The 20,880-nt window shown below is 36.0% G+C and overlaps 1 protein-coding gene and 1 long non-coding RNA gene across 4 annotated transcripts in view; one reads left to right on the top strand and one right to left on the bottom strand.

Moving 5' to 3' along the window:
* Positions 1-20,880, top strand: part of LOC105092215 (uncharacterized) — a 447,960-nt gene that overhangs the window by 262,937 nt on the left and 164,143 nt on the right. The gene's annotated exons all lie outside the window — the stretch shown is intronic.
* Positions 1,106-8,550, bottom strand: KERA (keratocan). Of its 3 annotated transcripts, XM_010983864.3 has the most exons (4): positions 8,316-8,550; positions 8,084-8,134; positions 5,809-6,702; positions 1,106-2,088 (listed from the first exon to the last, which is right to left on the bottom strand). In XM_010983864.3, exons 3-4 carry the CDS (start codon positions 6,692-6,694, stop codon positions 1,913-1,915), a joined length of 1,062 nt encoding a protein of 353 aa, XP_010982166.1. In that variant the 5' UTR covers positions 6,695-6,702; positions 8,084-8,134; positions 8,316-8,550; the 3' UTR covers positions 1,106-1,912. The 3 variants fall into 3 exon arrangements, with proteins under 3 accessions (XP_010982166.1, XP_010982167.1, XP_010982164.1); XM_010983865.3 differs by lacking the exon at positions 8,084-8,134; XM_010983862.3 differs by having other exon boundaries at positions 8,084-8,550.

The following is a 20,880-nucleotide window of genomic DNA, read 5'->3' on the forward strand; positions in this document are numbered from 1 at the left end:
ACTGATTTGGTATTTTTGCAGATTATATTTCATTATAGGTTATTACAAGATAATGGGTATAATTCCCTGCACTATATCCTTTCTCTTGAATCATCTCTGTCTGAACATTTCTGGTGGTAGGAAACTCTACCTCAAGAAAAGCTACTTCCATTGCTAAACGACTTTGATCAACTATCAGAAAATTCTTCCTTAGCTAGAGCTGAAATATGGTTACTTGTAAATTTCACCCATATGTTCTGCTTGCTCTTCATTTTGGAGCCTCCTGGAACATGTGTTATCCCCTTTTTCACATGGCAAGTTTTCAGATATTTCAAGCTATTATGTTTCTCTCAGCAGATTCTTTTATTCTAGCCTAATGACACCTGGTTACCGGTATTTTTATGGAATAATTTTATATGATATAATTTTCTGTATATGCTTTGAAGTCTTTTAAAATTATTCTTTTTAATGTCAACTAACTTGGTTTTTTGCCTTCAGCCAGTATTAAAAAACTGTTCAATGTATGTTCATTGGTTCTTTCCTCCCACCCCCAAATACCTTTTGGTATGAAAATACACAGTCAACACTGCACTTTATGTTTTCTTCTTGGGAATTCACGTAACAGAATAACACATTAAGTTTCTGAGAAGCCTTGGATTAAAGTAACATGTTGAACTTTCATTAATGTGGTGTTTCACAAACGTATATGAACCTTTTTATATTTCTACAAAGTATATCCTATTTTATAGGCTTTTTCAGAATACTGTCTAGAAATATATATAAATGAATGTGTTAATCTATATGGAATATTAATTGTTAATAACATGTATCTAACAAAATTAGAAGTGTAAGAAAACTACACTTTGTACTTAACAAAATCATGATTTTTTAGCAAGATCCTAATTTTTTTAACTCATGAAAAACAGGTATGGTATGTCAAGTGATTAGAAAATAATTTTTTCTTATGTTTGCTGGGTCAAAAAGGAAAAATGGGTAGAAGAAAAACATATCTTAATATATTCATGCTGGAAAAATGGAAATAATTGTTACTATGACACTTTTTATTAAAAATTTATTCTTAACAAAGCTTGTGAATCAGCCTCCTGAAATAAATATTTTACTTCTGTTTTGTTAGAAAGCATTCACTCTTTTTATTTAAAAAGTCCAGAAAACACTGGCAAATATAAGAACTGAACAATTTGCAATTCAAGTGGATTTCAAGTGTTAAAACACTAAGATTCTGTCAGAAATGTGTTATAATAAATGTAAAACCTAGGACTTGTTTAATTGCTACAGTATATTGTACAATATCTAAGAACAGCAGCTGTAAGAAGTTGTGAACTCAAAATGACTGTTGCTCTGTTATTTAGTATTAAATGACTAGAACTTTCTTATATAATATTCAATGCATTTCATACCCATTCTTGACTAAATGGCAAACTTACACTTACACAAGCTACTTAACAATCTGAATTTAATTATTCCTTAATAGCTATGATAAAGAAATGTCTCCTTTTTCCATTTTCTCTAGAAATTTCTACCTCCTGTTAGAGTACTGTGTTTATACTGTAAATATAGTATCTGCATAAGTAATTTTGAACGTTTGCAGACAAATATGTGCTTTCTATCCCATAACAGTGTATTTGCGTTACTTGGTGTTAGTAAGCTGTGAAAAAGACAAAAAGAAACTATCTTTGAGTTGATAAACTATCTTAACTCTGTGTCTGTTTTATTAATCAAAGAAAAGCAGGCTGTGCTACATATCATTGGCAAAAGCAACTTTGAATAGAAAAAAATAAGCTACACAAATAAAAATGGTGGCCACAAACCATTAGAAATGTGATTTTTATCTTAAACCTATGAATGGTAACCATGTCATTTCATGTCAGAACTATTAGCTCATTAAATCAACTTAAGATTGTTGACGACATGTTTAAATAATGACAGCCTGAAGGAGCCTGAAGCAGGTCATTAAATCCGTGGGGATTGGTGGTTTGATTTCATTTCCATCCAGACGGAGGTAGCGAAGATGAGGTCCGTAACTGAAGGAATCTTGTTCTGCAGGCAGTGTGGTAGGAAGGGCAGGACATATTACAGAGACGTTAACGTCTGCGGAGACAAAGATAGCACGAATGAATGAATGGAACACAAGAGACTGCGGGTGGGGAGACCAAGAAGCTATGACAACAGTCTGATGGAGGGCCTCGTGGCCTTGTCTGTGAAAGTTAAAGAGAAACAAACGCTTTCTTTGCAAGTTGGAAGTTATGCATATCTGTTTAATGAAAGTAACCCTGAAAAAATGTCTAGTCATCCCAGTCTATATATTGTTATTCTTAATACAGAGCATTAGAAAAGACATACTGTTAAAAGTTGTGATGGAAACAGAGATGTGTAAGATATATCACTTGTTTTCTACCCTTGGCAAGGTAGCTATGGCATGATTAGTTTATTATAGAATGAGGAAGGTGGTATTTGGGCATTAGAGTCAGAGGCAATGGTTCAGAGCTGGTAGCAAAAGAATGGGTAGGTGGATGGGTGGATTGATGGATGCGAAAGTAGAAAATCGGTCTATTACTAGAGAAAGTGCTTGAAAATTACCTTAAAAATGCAAACACTCAAACTAATAGTACATGACAAGGTTTTTTAAATGTATAGTTAATATAACTTTATATATGTGGTACTTGCAGAAAACAACCTTGAATTGCCATACTTAAGTGCATATAATTGGAAAGGAAACATTTGCCAAGAATTGAATTACAAAAATTCAAGCCAGGAAATACCTCGTCAGCCTTTTCACAGGGTTAGGATGTGAGAAATCATGCACCTGCCTTGGAGCAGAGCCCTTGGCATCGACGTCTGTACTGAGATTTAGGAACATTCAGGAGAGAAGACTGTTAAGCCAGCAAAATTCTGAGAAGTGTGCACAATAGCTGATCTCAACCATGATTCCATGTACTCCCTTTAAATCCTATTTTGAAACTGTTTTGAGCGAGAGATGGTCCCTTAGAAGATAAGGCCCACCTAACTTTGGCAGTGGCTTTCCTTTGTGTCCCGTTGGTGCATACTGACTCATTTTGAAGGACTTTATACTTACAGTGAGGGTGCTTTGCTCTATTCTTATGCCATTTTGTGAATTCAACTTGCTAAAAATAATGACTTGGATTTGTGTAACAGATCTGTGTTCATCAAGTTATATTTCTTCACATAATCACTTTATCATCACACAGCCCTTATCAGGCAATATTATTATGCTCCCCAGATGAGCATTGCTGAACAGTGGTTCAGACAGGTAAGGGGGTGTGCACCGGGTTCAGCTGCCTAGTCCATTTCCTGCTCTACAGTTTTCCTTGCCTGCTGGAGAGATTACGTCCCTTTGGATAGGTCATTTCCTTAGCCCTGTCACCATCCACGCATGTCTGAATGAACAGAATGTAAAAACAAGTGTTTTAAATTAAATTATATTTTCATAAGTTATTTATAATGTTTCTGAGAAGAGTTACCAAGAAGGAACTCTTTTGAATAGATAACGTTTTTTGCCAAATTTTAAGTCCCCTAAAATGTTCAGAAGAAATCGTTTTGCATAAGAAAATTTCACTGTCCTATAAATTCTGAGAACTCTTCATATAAAAGATACATTTCTTGGAAACCACTTTATTAACAGCTAGAGTAGATTATGTGGTAAAAAGAACTAAGTACTTTAACAGTTAGTTTAACACAGTATGATACATTGGTGAGCCAATAATTCTTGCCAGAAAAATTCTTCTTTTACGTTTATTTTCTTGGAATATAGAATGACCATCCCTGATATCTACATTAAGAAGCAAGTCAATCAATTTCTCTTTGTTGATGTAGTTGCTATTAAAATGTTTCTTACCTCTATTTATAGAAATTTATCTTAAATCTTGTATTTCGGGGATTGAAGAGAAATGTGCTATGATTATAATGTAGGAGTGGGAAAAAACACCTAAAATGGGAAATCTTGGGCTCAGATCCTGGCTATTATGTTTATCCTCTGTCCTTGGGAAAACAGCCTCACCTAGTTGAGCCTCAGTTTCTCTTTTTTTCAGAAAAAGGAGGAGGCTAGAGCCCAGAAACCTGGGTTTTATAAGCTGTCCAGGTAATTCTGATGCACAATGAGGGATGAGGACAATTGAAAAATAGAAATATATGAGAAAACACTCTGAAAAAACTCTCTAAAGAGTGAGTGGAAGAACAGAGTCCTCTTTGTATAACTCTGTAAATGCCAAGCATAGGTGCCCAATTGTGTGTTGAATGTTGCTCCCTCACCCCTGAATACCCTGTCTCAAATCCCCAGGGGAATCCCCAATTCACAAACAGGGCTCTATGTGGAATCACTTTAAATTAACTTCTTACATCAAATGTCAGTGGGACTTTTGTTGTCAGATAAGGAATCCACCTGTAGAAGCACAGAACTTTTCTTCTAGAAAAAAAAATTGTATCTATATGGGTTGATACTGGCTGTTCTACTATTTGCTTCAGTGAAACAGACCTAGCTATTAACGTTTTTTTTTTCCGTTGCATCTTCTACTTTAACTATAAGATTAAACAATGTGTCTCATCACCATGGAAAACTCAGTGGTGTGGTAGCAGCCTGCTCTTTAGTTCCAGGATTTTATACTTAAGTATACTGTTTGAAGAAAAATTGAATAACCAGTGGAAAAATAGTCTATTCTTATAAATGGCATGTTTATGTAACTGTTTGCTTAAAGAAAACTAATGAGTAATAACCAGGCAGCAATGCCTTCTGACAATTATCTGTGTTATTTTCCTATCAACCATCCAACAGATTCTCACTTTAGGAATGTATTTTATAAGGTTGTTCTGAATCGCCTCAAGATTATCTTCCTAAAGGGATCGTGCTAGGGTTGAGAATGCATGGAGAACTTCCAGCTGGTACTAACACCCTTGTGGTTGGACTGAGATATTGTCCACTTTTACACCAGGGTCAGTCTGGTCTCAGGCATAATTGTGAAGATGCCAAGTTTGCCTTTAACGTCTCCAACCTCTTCTTTCTATAACCACTTCTTCCCTTGGTGGCACCTCTGCCTCCAAGGCACTTTGCACTCATTTCTCTCTTTCTTATCAAAAGCTATTTTCAGGGAAAGGGGTGGGTATGCTACCTTGCTGGTTGTCATTTGTCCAAAGGAGTTGCCAACTGCCAGGGACGTTTGTTTCAATTTTAATTGAGCAAAGTCTTAAACTACAGTATCGGTTCCCAATGCATGCTCCCCAGAACAGCAGTCTCAGCATCCCTAGGGAACTTGTTACAAATGAAAAATCTCGGATCCCACCAGACCTATTCAATCAGAAGCTCTAGGGTGGAGCCACTCAGCTGTGTACTCTAAAGGTGAGACACCCACTGATCTGAAGCGGGAAACTCTAATTAGTGTGATCATGGTTTTTAGGACAGAGGTGCCTTTCTGATACCTCCTAAATTGTATTCCTTCTACTACTATTCATGAGGTTGCTTGTGTCTGGTGCACCTTCTTCAGTATGTCTATTCAGTGAAGCAAAAATATCAGAATCTCCTCAGAGTAAAAGAAGAGAGAGACATTGAGTCTCTCCAATAGGTAGTATCCCTCTGTAGATTACTAAAGTCCACTTGTCAATCTACAGTTTGAAGATCTGAACTTCTTGGTTCATTGACACTGTCTGTGAACAGACAAAACTTGAAAATACACTAAAAAAAATCTCAGGGTACAAAAGTTAGGGAAGAAAAACCAAACAGTGTTGCTATTCTTAAAGAGAGAGAATAAACTGAATAACCATGAGCATCTTAGTCAAAGACGCACCCTGATGGTTACTTACTTTTAATTTTGTTATGATCGAGGTGAAGGTGCTGCAGGTGAGCACTGATTCGGGGGACTTTTGTGAGCTGGTTGTGAGACAGTTGAAGATCTAGAATTGATGATACATTAAAACCACTTGAAGGGAGACCAGCATCTGATAATTTGTTGTGGTTGAGTCTCAGGAAGGCCACTTTAGGAATCACATTAAAATAATTTTCTGGTATTCCTTCTATGGAATTGTTGTCTAAAAACAGCTGCATTGTATTGGCTGGTAATCTTGGTGGCATATTCCTCAGGGCGTTCTTAGCCATATTTAGTTGCATGAGGTTCTTGAGTCCCTTGAAGGTGTCTCTTTGAAAGGCATTGTCCAATAGTTTATTGTGCTGCAGGTCAAGAAGGGTCAGGTTCTCTAGATTGCTGAAAGTCCCTTGAGGAATTCTGGATACCTTGTTTCTAGCTAATTGCAGTTGTTCTAAACTTCTTGGCAATGGAGAAGGTACCTCCTCTAGCTCATTGTCTTCCAGAAATAAGAAAAGGAGCTTCTTTAGTTGGCTCAGGGCTCCTTTTTCAATTCCATAGTTGGTTATTTTGTTCTTGTTTAGATTTATCCATCTCAGCTGGGTGGCATTCTCGAATGGCTTCTCAGGAATGGTTTCTATCAGGTTGTTTTCAAGATAAAGATACCAGATCCTTGATGGTATAGCAGGGATTTCTTTGAGACCTCGATTTTCACAGTACAAAGAAGTAGGGAAACTGGGGGGACAGAAACATTCCCTGGGACAATCGAAGTCATGCACCGTCCAGTCCTCTGGATCACTTCCCTCATAAACCTGTCTCACACTTCGAGTCCATACAGTATCTGTTATGAATAACACCCAGATGATGAAACAGATTGTGGTTGCCATTATAGTACCTAGAATGAGGGATACAACTGTTAGATGTTTAAAGAACTGAATCTTTAAATAATCACATGCATCAAAATGATCGGTAAACATTGCTTCTTGGTGGGGTGGGGGAGGTAAAGACATGCTAGCATTTTATACACAGTTATCAACTAATCCCCATAGTAGGCACTCTATGCAAAGCATTTTTGCAAACACGGAAACTGACGCACCAACTTGTAACTTTCTGGTTTTAACCCAATCACAATGAAAACTGAGAAATAAAAAGCAAATTTTTGGGAACTCTTAAGTGCTTTTCCACTTCAAGCTATTTAATTCAAGGAAGTTAGTTGAAACCCAGAGTTGAATACATGAGTACAAAAAAGTGACCTTTCAGTAACTCAGATTTAGCGTCTGTGTTGTTCCTAAGAAGTAGGCATATGCTTTTACTTTTACCCCTAAATGAGCAAAACATCTGGAGGAGATTTTCCCAGGCTCTTTGGCCCTTGAACCAAAGAAACAGAGAGATCAAAGAACATTTTAACGGTGTGTGTGTGTGTGTGTGTGTGTGTGTGTGTGTGTGTGTGTGTGTGAAGGAAGGTTTTAAGATTCGAAGAAAAGCGGGGTGATTAATCTCTTGCTCTGTTGCTCAACTTCTCAGGTAAGTTTTATTCTGGGGTGCAGGGAAGGACGTCTAATGTTCTAAGTACAGGATCAAGTTGTGTAGCCAAGAAATCTGGATTACGAAACTCTCTCTAGACATAAACGTAAATACAGATATAGGTGTAGATATAGATGTGTATCACACTTACAAAAGTAGTGTATTCAGCTGTGGCATTACTATGGTTGATAAGAAACAAAACAAAACAAAGAGCATGTTTAGCATTCAGGTGGACTTCCATATTTTCGATGTGGCTACTAGCAGAGCATAAGTTAATACTTATTCATGTACGATGCATTTAAAAGATATAAATCCTCCCCACTGAGGATCAACAAGTTTATGGAAACAAAGAACTATACTAACAGGAAAAAATATATATATATATCTATGTAACAGTAACATCCTGACCAATGTACATTTAGTTCAACACTTGATAATAAGGAAGAAATAAATTTTATTGATTCCTTTGTGGAAAAGATAAAATCAGCATCATCTATGAAATGCTGATCTTTCCATTTTGCCACTAAATCAAGGGAAATGACAAGTGCAGGGCTACTTCTGCATCTGCAAGCTGTCGAATTTCTTGCGATTGCAGAATGCTGCTCTGGTCATCTTCCAACAGAGACATATTAAAACATTATTTTTTCAGAATAGGGATTTGCATTAGTTATTGAAGCTGTAATTCTTCCTCTGATGAATCATAACTTCGAATTCTTAGCTTTAAGAGTTTTGAAAAGTGTAAAATAGTTTACCTTGCTGTCCAGGAATGTATCGCTGAGTCCTGTGTCTGGGTCTGAAGTTTGCTAAAATCAGTTAAGGAGGAAAAAAGAAAAAAGAAAAAAAAAACCCTTTGACTAAAACAATTTGTTTTTATTTTATGCTGTCAAGACTCTTAGGAGAAAAAGAAAACCTCCTCTGACCGGTCACCATGAACACCTTTGATCTATTGTTTCCACTTTGACAGAGCTTCAGGAGACGGCTTACCTCAGTTTTCTTGGAGCTTCTTCGTCCCTTTCTATTGGTCACAGCTCAGTCATAGTAATGGACTGACCCAGGCTCCACTGTCGTGTTTTTATGAATCCTCCCTAATATATATGCATCAATGGCTCCAACTTTAACCCCTCCAACAACCACAGCACCTCAGTACCTAGGCAGCTCAGCACGGGAAATTCTGACTTCATCTCAAGAACCTATAACAAAAATTCAGTGCAGTTTTCACTCTGAGCTCACAGTCCCAAAGATATTGTAATGCTGATCTGGAGACCTGATCTAATAGGAAGAAACTAAAAGCAGTTTTGATTTCAAGTGCAACAAAAAGATTTTAAAGCATTTTCTCTAGATGATCTTTTTTTTAAAAAAATGGTAAAAAGAAATAAAGACCAGTATCTTCTGTTTATATGGAAATATTTTGTTCATTTTTCATATAAAACAGATGCTGGAATTCTATTTAGATATATTTTTGATTAATGGAAAAAGAGAAAATGTATTTGAAAAATTAAAAAATGAAATCTGGGAAGCTAAACCTGATTTTGGCACTAAACATGGTATGATGCTTTGTTTTCTAGAAATAATTTTTGTATCTGTATTTCGTATTGAGAGCTTTATTTCAAATAATTATTCAAATGAGATTTTTTTTTCATCTCATTATAACAGATGTTTTGCATTTAGTCCATTACAGGGCATTCTGTTGCACTGCTTTTTTTAAATTTTAACACAATTTAGAATAATGTGTCTTCTAGATCTTGTATTTGAGAAAAAAAAAGTTATTCCTCTTAAGGAAACCCCAAAATTTTGGAAAATCTCATTTTCAGATATTATCCTGTTGATTGTAATCATTGTGTTTTTCAAAATCTATCTGATTCTGGAGAAAGGAAGTTGTATTGATATGACTTGTTGGACACTGCTCACATAAGTATTATCAAAGGACACAGTGAAAATGGGGGAGAATTTGACTCAAAAAACCTTTTCTGAACCATCTACTTCCTTTCTCCTCAACACAGTTTTGTCATCCATAACATAGCACTGGACTGTCTCACAAGGGTGGCCCTAGTTTGTTGTAAACAATTATGGAAATGTTAGCCTTTCTGTGGTATTAGCCCTACATCTCAACTGGAAAATACTTTTAATTTTGAGGGCTCTTATAGCCAAAGATCTAATTCAGACATGATCTCTTAGTAGCTCACCTGGTACACTTATATCATATTTTAAGAAGAAATCAAGTGTTACTTGCTTTTGTTATAACAATGATCTCCTCTCTCTACTGCATTTTCCTTTTCTCTTTCTTCTTTTCATAAACCCTCAGGATATAAACAACAGATGATCTCCAAGTCTGCACAGCTCCCTACAGCTACTCTCTTATTTCTTAATTTTCTTTTTTAGCTAAACTTGTTTCAGACATTTCTTAATTCTATTACACAAATGTTGCTACATGTCCATTGTTGGAAAATTAGAGTCGTGCACTGGCTGCCTCCAGTCTCCGTTTCCTGTTCACCAGTCCATCCATTGATTCACCCACTGAAATAGGGTGGCTAATCTCTCTGCTTCCCCAACATTGCAGGCAAAAAAAAAAAAAAAAAAAAAAGCAATGATTTTTATATTCACTAATCTATTGAAGTCTTTTGGTGTTCAGCCTACTTGCCCTGTGACTTGGCAATGCTGACCCTCTCCTTTAATTAAATGTTTCTCGATTGCATTCTCTCCTAGCTTTCCCTTCTCTTTCTTTCTGACTTCTATCTATGTTCTGAACCTCTCTCTTTCCTGTAACACTTTTTAAGGGGTTTCTAGCATTTGAAGCTCTTTGAGAGTCTAAGATCTCAAAAGATTGTTCAACGATTCCAAGGTTTTAACAATCCTCTCTATCATGATGACTCCTGAGTCTCTTTTTCCAATTCCGTGTCTGGAAGAAAACCTGCACTCCAATGTGAGCATACACCCGCTTTCTAGAAATCTCCTGTTATCTCTATATGTCTCAGAGGCTCTGTATGTCTCAGAGCCATGTATCTAAAGTGAAATTCACTATCTCCCTTTCCTTTAAATGCTCTTGTCACTTTATGCTTTTGAGTGACATTATCATCTTATTCCGTCTCTTAAACCAGATATCTGGAAATCATTCTCAACTCTCCCTTCTCATTTTGAGAGCATATGATAACAATTACATCTTACGGACCCTGAGAGACATGATATAAATAAAAATGACCATCTGCAATGTTTGCCAGGTTTGGTATTATTGTTTCCAGACCAAGACATAGGATGTTTTCCACTGCTATAATCTTTATGTCTTGATTTTTCCAGTAACAAGTCAGTCTACTCTTCTTTGACTACTGATTCCTGGAGGATGGGAACTTAAGCTCTTCATTAGGACTGCTTAAGTGAAAGTTCAATAAATTTAAATTAAGACAGTGATAAGAATAGCTGAGTCATGCTAGCTGTTATAAGAGTTAATCCAAGACTCTGCCCAATCTTATCTGACTCTACAAATAGGGAGAAAAGAAGGCTAACGCTTAATGATGTGGCTTTCACATTGTCTCTCTAATGACAGAATAGTATTTTAGAAGCCTATGGGGATTTGAATATGGTAGGTGTTCAAAAACTATTTACTTAATGAGTTAATGAATAGATAAACACATAAGGCACACATATTTTGATCATCATGATTTTTTTGATCAGCATATCTATGCAAATAGAAGCATAGTGAAGAACCTTAGAAATATGGTAAAAATAAATGTGAGTTAGAGTTTTCCTTTTGCAACTTCCTAGTTGTTTGAGCTGACACAGGCCATTTAACCATCATAAACCTAAGTCTACCCATAATGCACCTGCTCTGACAACTCTGAAGGGTTGTTTGAGAATCAAATGAAAGAATGAAGGTGAACGTGTTGGATAAGTGTAGGAAAATTCCATAGTAAAAAAGTTAAAGCTCAAGGAGAAATTGAAAATCACCTCTTCAAACTCTTTCCTTTCACATATGAGGACAATGAGGCCCAGAAATTTCTTTCAGCATAGAGGGTGATAGTTGGCATCTTAGCCTCCCTGAAAGATGTCCTAGAAACTTGAGACAGAGTTAGAGTCTTGTTGGTTTAACCTCCTTTCCTTCTGATAGCACTTTTTTAATGTATCCTATTTGCTTATCTTGCTGCTGCTTTTTCTTATTAAAAGGGAGGTTGCTTTGCTAAACTCAGACTGGGGAATTTATCGTGTTGTATTCCTAAAGATCACTGACATTTTAAAAAAGAAGGCAATGTATGAGGGTGTAAAAGACACAAAACTCTAGTAGGATTTCAAATTTGTTAGTGTATATATCTGATACATCTATTTCAGTAGTGGTTGGACTGTTAGGTGCTCCCAGGACTGAAGTTTTTGATCAATTGATTGTATTTTTGCTAAGAGAAATAATTTTCTCTTCATAGATCAATGTTAGCTTATTTAACTAAACTCTGTTGTATAATTTAAGAGTATAAAAGGAATCCACTAAAATATATAGCTGATGCACACATATATACATGTATAATTAATTTTTTTCAGGGTAATTCATTTAAACTATAGTAATGACACATTTAAATACTCAAAACTACTGTAAACTAATAATGAATATAGCAGTCCCCCACCCCACATTTCAGTATAAGCTCCACTCTCAGGAGGTCATATTTTCAACTCTATTATGGATTTCTTTTAATATTTACTTTAATATTCTTGCTGGTACCCTTTTCGTTTAACTTATCAATTTTAAATATCAATTATTTTCTTATTAGACAAGGATTTAGCACATTTGCTCAGACACACTCTTACCCCACTTACAACCATGGTTTCCTTCAATAGCTCCTAATGTATGTATATCATAAACTTTGATTAAATAAATATTTACTGTGTGTTATTATGCAATATAAATATTTTTAACTGATGAAGAAAATGGTACAAATTTATTTTAATTCCTTCATGGTACTGCATGTATTTGCCATATATATGTTCGTGTATAGAGATATGCTATTCCCTATACACATACAACTATTTCATTAACATTTTCCAAAACAGAATTATTTCTCAAACAGAATTGTAGAACCATTTTGGAAATGTTTTGCACCCAGTGGATGGAGGCAACATAGTGTGCTAGTTAAAAGCCAGATCTGCTTGGGTTTGAATGAATCTCTGTTATTTACTACATGTGAAAAATTGAACAATTGTTTATCTTTGCCTTAAGTCTCCTCATCTGTAAATTAAGGATAGTAGTAAATGAGTTAATATTTTTAAAGCACTTACAACATGGTAAACGGTTTATAAAATCAAACATATTAAGTTCACTAATTTCTCCTGGGAGATATTTCCCCTGGAATTTCATATCCTTCTACTTCAGTCTGGTTTGCTTGGTGTTGTAAACCAATCTAAGCAAATCTGGCAAATAATAATTTTCAGGTTCTTTGTGTCGCATTTCAGTTGTCTCACAGATAATGAGGGCTATTACAGTCTCCCCCATAACCTACACAGAGGTGTTACGTTTGATAAAAATAAGTTCATTCAGTTGTATCTTACATAACAGGCATTTATTTGCAACAAACCTTTAAAAAATTCATGAAGCGAATCTTCATTATAAGGTTTCTTCAGACAATAATTAAGCCTACCTAAGGTGTTGATCATTACACAAAAATCACAGTCTTTACTGATGTGCTGGCTTTTCGAGTGCATTTATGAGTAATACAACCCTTACTCTCTGGGCCTGTGGGAGTGTCCTGGTCCTGGGCTTCCTTCACCCATCTCCTGGGTTAGATCCCTTGCCTGGTCTCATGTTCTGTTCTTCCTTGATTAACCCCATAGCATTGATGGGGCACAGCCTCTGATCACTTCCTGTGCACCTGAGATACTTCTCTTTTTGTGTGTGAACTCACATGTATAAAAATGCATGTATTCAGCCCACTTGTTTAACTGATATTTTGACTAGATAGAATTCTGATTTGAAATAATGTCCCTTCCAAATGCTGAAGATACTTGAAAACAGGATTGTCTTGTTGCCTCTGGAGTTGAAATTGAAAAAGTTGATAAAGTTGTAATTTTCAGTTCTTAGATTGTGAATATTTTTGCTCTCTTTAAGCTTTTGAGGCTTTCCTTTCATCTTCCATTACTGAACTTTTACAGTGTGTCTTGAGAGGATGTATTTCAGTCACTCACTGGGAACTCAAGGAATCCTTTCAACCTAGAAACTCACGTTCGTATAGTCCATCAATTTTTTTTTCTGTTTTCTTTTTCCTTGGGTCTTAGTTGATGCCCCTCCTGGTTAGATTGTCTAAATTTTTATCTCTTCTTTTCTACTTCCATTCTCAAGAAAGTTTTATGCTTTCTGACAGATTTCCTTAATTCTGTCTTCTGACCTTTAAAATTTCCATACCATGTCATATATTCACTTTGGAAACTTGTTCTCTGGTTGGTCCCTTCCTAAAGCATTCTTCTGTTTTATGTAATTACTATCTTCTCTTATCTTGTTGAAAACAAGATTAAAAACTGCAAGGCTTTGGTAGTATTGTGAGTTGTCTTCTGCTTCCTGCAATAAGTTTATTTCCCTTGATAATTTTTTTTATTCTTGACTTGATTTGGCCTCTAGGAGTATTTTAGATTGAAAACTTTTCTCACATGTCTGATGGTGCTTTTAAATTTTGATACTTTTGCTAAACTTCGATACTTAAATTTTGATACTTTGAGGAAGGCACTAATAATCTTATTAGACGGTCTATAAGAATCAACATTTGACAGCTAACGACCAGATAAGATATTTCTCTCTCTTTCTCCATATGTGTGTTGAGTATAAATTGAAAAAAAGTCCATGTTTACTCTTCTTAGTGTACTTTTCATAAATTTGATTTTCTATTAATACTGCTAACATGAATTTTTCCTGTTGTGAATAAATAGCAAATAACCCTCTATGTATAGTTTAGCCTTTGTGTCTGAAGCATCCTGAGGCAATGCTGTGCAAAATTTATCTGAATCTAGGAGCAAACCCTGTCACTTACAAGCTATTTATGTTTTGATTCAACTTTGATATTTATGACTCTCTCTAGTGCCAGTTGCTCCCAGACTCTACAAGAAGACTTTCAATACCTAATCCAAAAATATAAATAAAAATATCTCTGTGATTCTTGGGTGAGCTCTGTTACCAACTGATCAGAACCATTCTGATCTGGAATTATTTTCCTCCAACTTCTCAGACACTCTCCATTTCTACCAAGTTTCACCTTAGCACCACTGACCTTCAGAGGATGCTGAGATAACAGGAAATGAACAACTTGAAAGCCAGTTAGTTTAAAGCTCTTCTCCAAAGCACTTTAGAAGGGGTCTCTTACAAGACATTTTATCAGAAGAGTGAGAAAATACTACTAGACTCATAATGCCTCCTGTATATTGAGGAGATTCACTGAGTCACGTGTATTCTTGTTCTCCTTAGTTTCTTGTCAGACTCCCCTTCCAGGCTATCCCAGGCAGAGCCATACTGTTGCAGCATTCTGCTCTCAGTTGGTTCCTGCATATCATAGGACATCAATTACAATTTAATTATATTTATACTCTTCTCAGCCAGATGGTCAAGAGAAAGCCCCCTGAGGTCATAAGTGTGACTGAAAGGAAGGGACAGCAGTGCCCCAAGACTAGGACCTATTTGGCCCTCTTCTCATTTGTATCATGTGCCTGCTGAATCAACTGCTAGGCATCAATTTAGGCTAGATAGGTAAGACAATACTAAATGTATTAGGAATAATATCAGGCTGTTGTCTAGTCTCCCATTGGGTCTAGTTTCTTAAAAGGATAGTAACTTTTTGCTAAAATAGGCCTATCCTTGCTTTGGAAAGCTAGGGTTTAGTTGTCTCATTAACACTACCCACACACACATCTAGCAACCTGATTTGCTGTACATTTTTAAACGTTATTTAATCTGATAAATGATAAGTAGCAGGATCACTGTGACCTCAGCTGTCCAGAGAGCCTTCTCTCAGCATGAGACAAATTCAGATCTAACCACTTCTCAGCACCAGACTGATGTGCAGTAGTATGTGGCCTCTGAAATTCAGGCACTGTTCATGTTCCTAGTGGTGATGGACACATGGCTCAGCAAATTGTCCTCACTTTAGAGGGATAGCCCAACACTCCTTAGACCATTTAACTTCTGTAATAACTCAGTGACTTGTCACCTCTGTGGCCTTCCATTATATTCGCCTCCAATGCTCTGGCATTTAAGCATCTAATTAATGTACCCAGATAACAAAGTGTACCCTCTAGGTCGTACCACATGATATTTTGTGAGAGGGTATTTCTGCAGACTAAAATGTGGTGCAAAGCCAAGGGGTTAACACAATCCAGAAACAGTATTGCAAAATTATACTGCTGTTCCTGTCTGGTGAAAGAAAACAGACTGCTTCTAGTAATTTTGTTTATTGGAATAGAGAAAAAAGACGTTATTCAGATCAGTTGCTTTATACAAGGTACTAAGAGCTGTAGTGACTTGGACCGCATACGGAACAGCAGTTGCAACAGAAGTTACCATCCAATTAAACTTTGTAAAAATCCATTTTTATCCTCTAAAACTATCTTACCAGCACCAAACACAAATGAGAATCTGCTGAGAATAATTAACCCTGCACTTTTAAGTCATTAAAGATGACACTAATAGTTCTAATTCTTTTATTGAAGCAAAGGCAGTACCAATATTTCTGACGTTTTACTGAAGCAGTATTGCTGTTAATTTAATATTTCATAATACTGAAGAGCTTTGTGACTGTCCATTTGGTCTTTTCAATCAGAATGGTCCATCTTTCATGAGGTACAGAGCTGACGTGAAAAATCCATCCTTTCTGAGGTAATTTATTCTAGCTACCCAAGAACTTGAACAATAAATATGGGAAGGTCATAGGTTAGATAAAGGTGAATTCTCCACTTGTCATTTTAACATCAAAAAACCCTCACTAGTGTCCTGCAGAAGTGCCCTGTGTCCCCAGGAATTAATTTTGTTTAAAAACCATGTTTTCTTCTGCAGGGCACAGTTACTTTGCTAATGACATCTGGTTCTTTTAGTGGAAGACTAGGTTAAAAAAAAAAATAGCACACACTTGTGGTATCATTGCAAAGTACTTGTTTAAGACAAGAAACCCTCTCTTTCATTCTGGTAGCTCTAGGTCTATGATTTAACTAAGGTGTAAAAATCCAGTGAAGGGCAGAAATTCCGTGTCATATGCCATATTGGCTCGCCCAGGACTCTGATGAGCAGTTTTGAAGGGTTTTTAATTTCATAGCTTCACAGAGGATTTCACATCTCTTTCATTCCCAGAAAGCTAACTCTCTACTGAATGTAATAAAGCTTAATAAAATTCTTTTTGGATCAGACCATTCTGACTTTGTACTGATCCTATATCTATTAATGACAAATATATCTATTTTACTCATTGGTAGTTAAATGACACTACATGGTCTCTTACACTCCAGATTTGCCCTTCCTCACTGAAATTATGGAATCAATCTTCATTGCTAGACTTCCCACCAGCACTCTTATGGGCATCACTAAGGTCTTTTTAAAGATATTGGTACTCTCATCTCCAATATATGTATGTCTCAGTGCTTGGTAAAGATGAATGGCTGGATTATACAAGATAAAAACCCATTTTATCATAAAATATAAGAATTCCATTTTGTGAAAGTTTTGATTTTGTACCTCTGTACCATACCAAAAAATCAACTTCATTTAACATATGCTTCCATTGAGTTCCATTTTGTGATCAATGTTTCAGCAAACTAACAGACTCCCAGCTGTTTAAATGCATTTAATGAATCTCCAGTCTCTGGAAGTACACTCATATAACTAAGTTCAGCCTGACCTAATATTAACATTCTTTCTCCTTGGTTGAGTACCCTCAGAATCCACCCATCTTTTCTAATATTTAGCCAGTATAGGTTAGGAAATCCCTGTAGTTTATTTAGAGTAGTTTTTTTTTTTTTATCCCAAGATTTCACATTCTAATTGATACCTATTGCTCACCTATTATTATAAGTGGGAATCATTGAAGATTAAGGGAAATGGGGCATAAAAAGGATAAAGTTCTCCTTAAAGTTAATGTCTTGAATTGAGGGAGTAGCAGAATCTTTAAACAAGAAGGAATTGCTTTATAAATCAAAGAGTGTGAGATTCTTTCAGCAAACAAAGGCGGTTCAGTGGGGTTAGGGATCATAAGCCCCACTACTCATCTGTATCTCATTGTGTAATCCTTACTCCAAATTTTGGTGGTGGGCTCTGTTTCCAGATCAGTGTTCTGAGTTTCTATAAAGAGAAAAAATGAATAGTACATTAATTCCAATTTAGAATGCATTTAAAAAAATTATTTTAGATCTTTCATCTTGCAATGGAAAGAAATAATTTAAAATAATTTTGAAGCCCCTGTATTTCAAGCCCAAAACTTGAGCTGAGAATTTTGGGAGTTGAGCTTGCCACTGTCTCTTGTCCAGCTGTGCCGTGGGCCTTGAGAAGCAGCCACTCTGCCCTTCAGTCCTGCTTCATGCTCTTCGCACTTGCCTATGATGATAGCTTTGTGGCTTTTCAAAACCTTACCCTCAGGAAATGTGTCATTTCTGGTAACTATACAGATGGTATGTCCCGTTCTGGGGGGTCCCTGTCTTCCAGACTCTCATCTCTGAATAACTTCAGGGTTCTGAATGCCTTTTACCTAAGCAATGTAGATAGCCAATGTGAATTCCCCACATTTCCCAACAATCTGTTGTCAATAATGGATTTCTGATAACAATATCTTTATCTACTAAACTCCTAGCCTGTAAACACCAGAGAGCAATTCACGGTGTTTAAAAAAAAAAAAGGTTTCTTTGAAAGTGATAGGTGGAATTACATAGATGAGAAGAGGGTGGAAGAGTGAACTTGCAAAACAGGCAGAAGATAAGGAGGCTTTTAGAAAGCAGATAGAAATAATCTGGCCAGAAAGCATTGTCACTGCTGCTGAACATCACTGGAACCAGAGGGACTCACTGACAGTCTTCCCTGGGGGCCACTGCAGATGAATTCTAAACCAAGAACACACATCTCCTTGGCTAAGCCTGCCACAAGCTCCATTCTGGCTTTATGAGGGTGGGGAGAGAAGAAATAGGGGCTAGTAAGCCCCACCAAGATTATAGTCAAAGGCAGTTTTCTACATATAAGAAAAAGGTTTGGAGCTGGGACAGATGAAGTGATGGTCTTTTACCCAGAAATATATAATTGCCTGATTGAAAGCATGAACTAGATGTTTTTTGGCACGAGAACCTCCTCCGTGATTATCTACTGCTTACCCCAGCACTCTGTCTTGATGGGTCCCCCACCTTGCATCCACAAGCCCTCTGCTGTAGACTTACCCAGATTTTTACAGTTTTCTGAATTTACTGTTATATCTTTACTCCATGCCTTGTTCATGATGCTTCCTCAACCAAAAAACCCCTTACTACCCATCTGTCGATGGAACACACTCAGATACAGCATTATTTCCTCCATGAAGGCTTTCAGTATTTCCCGTACCTCACCTGTAGAAATAAGTATATGATCAGTTAGAAACTACTCATCCAATGTAGACTCAATTTCAACTAAAATAATTTATGAGTGTTTCTCTTTCTGCTAGGCTACAAATCTCTTGATTCGGGCATTTTTTTCCTCCTTTTTGTCCTCATTGACTAGCAGCATTGTGCTGGTATATCATAGGTGCTCAACAGATGCTTATGTGACGAGGAATAGAAACTAAATTTGGTCAATAGTTCTCATAGCCCTTTTAGTCAGACTTTAATTCCTAACAAAATAATTTTAAGCCACCCGTCTCCTTGAATTTTAAGCATTTAATTTGTAACTCTTTTCTCCATTGTGAGAATTGGATATACGATTTTAATATTATTAATAACTAGCATATTTATCATTTATCTTAATAGGAATTTTCAGTTCTAATGATTATAACTACTCTCTGGGACTGACTATTCCAATTAATTATTTCTCTATGTATAGGGTTTTCTTTTTTTTTTTTTTCTCTCTTTTTTACTAAATACTTTAGTAAAACTTTTAGGACAAAAATCACCTATGAACATGGACTTTCTGTATTTTTCTCAAATTTTAAAATATGTTAAAGAAAAATAGTTTTAAATAATAACATTGTTATAGTAGTTTCCTCACTGAAGGGCAAATTATTTTTTAAAGGACAGCTAAAGGTGATACATAATCAAATGCTAAGCTCTGACTTCAGCTATATACCAGATTTCAGTGAGAACTGGAGGACAATGCTGGGCAGGACTCCAGAGTCAGGTGCCTACCCAGCTGTGACTTGGGTTGATTCACGCAATCTTTTTCATTAGTAAAATAAAGGTAATGATGACACATCTCATTGGTTGTTTTGAAGATTAGATATAAATCAATATATAAAACACAGAACGTTGGCAATCATCGGAGGTTAGCTTTCAATATCAGTGTCATTAGAAGGAATACGAATCAGAATGCTAGAAGGGAAGGGTCTTACTAGAGTTGCAATGAAAAGCTGGTTCATAAAATGTCCCTCAGACACATCTTAATGAATCAGGAAACTGGCATTCTGTTTGTTTATTTAGCCATACTTTAAGCGTGAACAATTGTGTTCATTGTCCATAAAGGCCTCAGTTGAGTTTTATTAATATTTTTCACTTTACCATTCATTTTTCTTATACCTCTCCTCATGCACAATATTTTAATATAACAAACATACACCTTTTTGTTTGTATTTGTTCCTTTAAGATGTGTATTTTTATGTGAATGCATTTTTAATTTATATATATATTATCAGTTATATCTCACAGTTTTTTTTTAACAAATAATTTCTCTCTTTGACTCAACCTTACACTGTGTACATCTTGTCCACTACCTGTAATTGGAAGGCTGACTTTTTCTTTGGCAGATACCCTTTTAGAAACAGCTAGGCTGTTGTATAACAATGTTCTTTTCGTTTTCTTGTTGGAATAATCATTCATGTTCCTGGCCAGAGACCACATCCATATTTTCCATATTCATAATTTTGGATAAGATGCTATTTCTTTTTCTATTAAAAGGATACCATTTCTAATTGAGGTGTCAAAAAAGAAAGTTATCTTAGAAACACTAAAGAAAAAATATTTGGTGCTATTGTTTGGCCACAATAACTAAAGTGCTAAAGAAGTGTAACACAAACCTACATTTCTTGAATAAAACCAAATAAAATACGGCTTTGTTATTCTATGGTTGGTGCCAGTGTATAGTAATGGGGATTCCAGAAACCACTGTGAATTTCATTTATTGAATCTGAAGAAATAAACTGCACTGCCAACTATTCGTCACTCTCTATCTGCTAAATTAGGGAAGCAGAAATAAAGTGATTGCAACTGTGTTGTGAAAGCCTCAAACAGACGCTTTTTGTTCTTTATCCAATTTTTTAAAAAGATACTTGCTAGTAGTCTGAAGGAAAAGTTATCAACTATTTTTTGCATTAAAAAAAATCTCATCACTAATTTTGTACCTCTCAGGATCATACAGGGCTCAATACTTCAGAAAGTTCAAGGAGGA

This window comes from Camelus dromedarius, chromosome 11 (genome assembly GCF_036321535.1).
Source record: "Camelus dromedarius isolate mCamDro1 chromosome 11, mCamDro1.pat, whole genome shotgun sequence".
NCBI lineage: Eukaryota > Metazoa > Chordata > Mammalia > Artiodactyla > Camelidae > Camelus > Camelus dromedarius.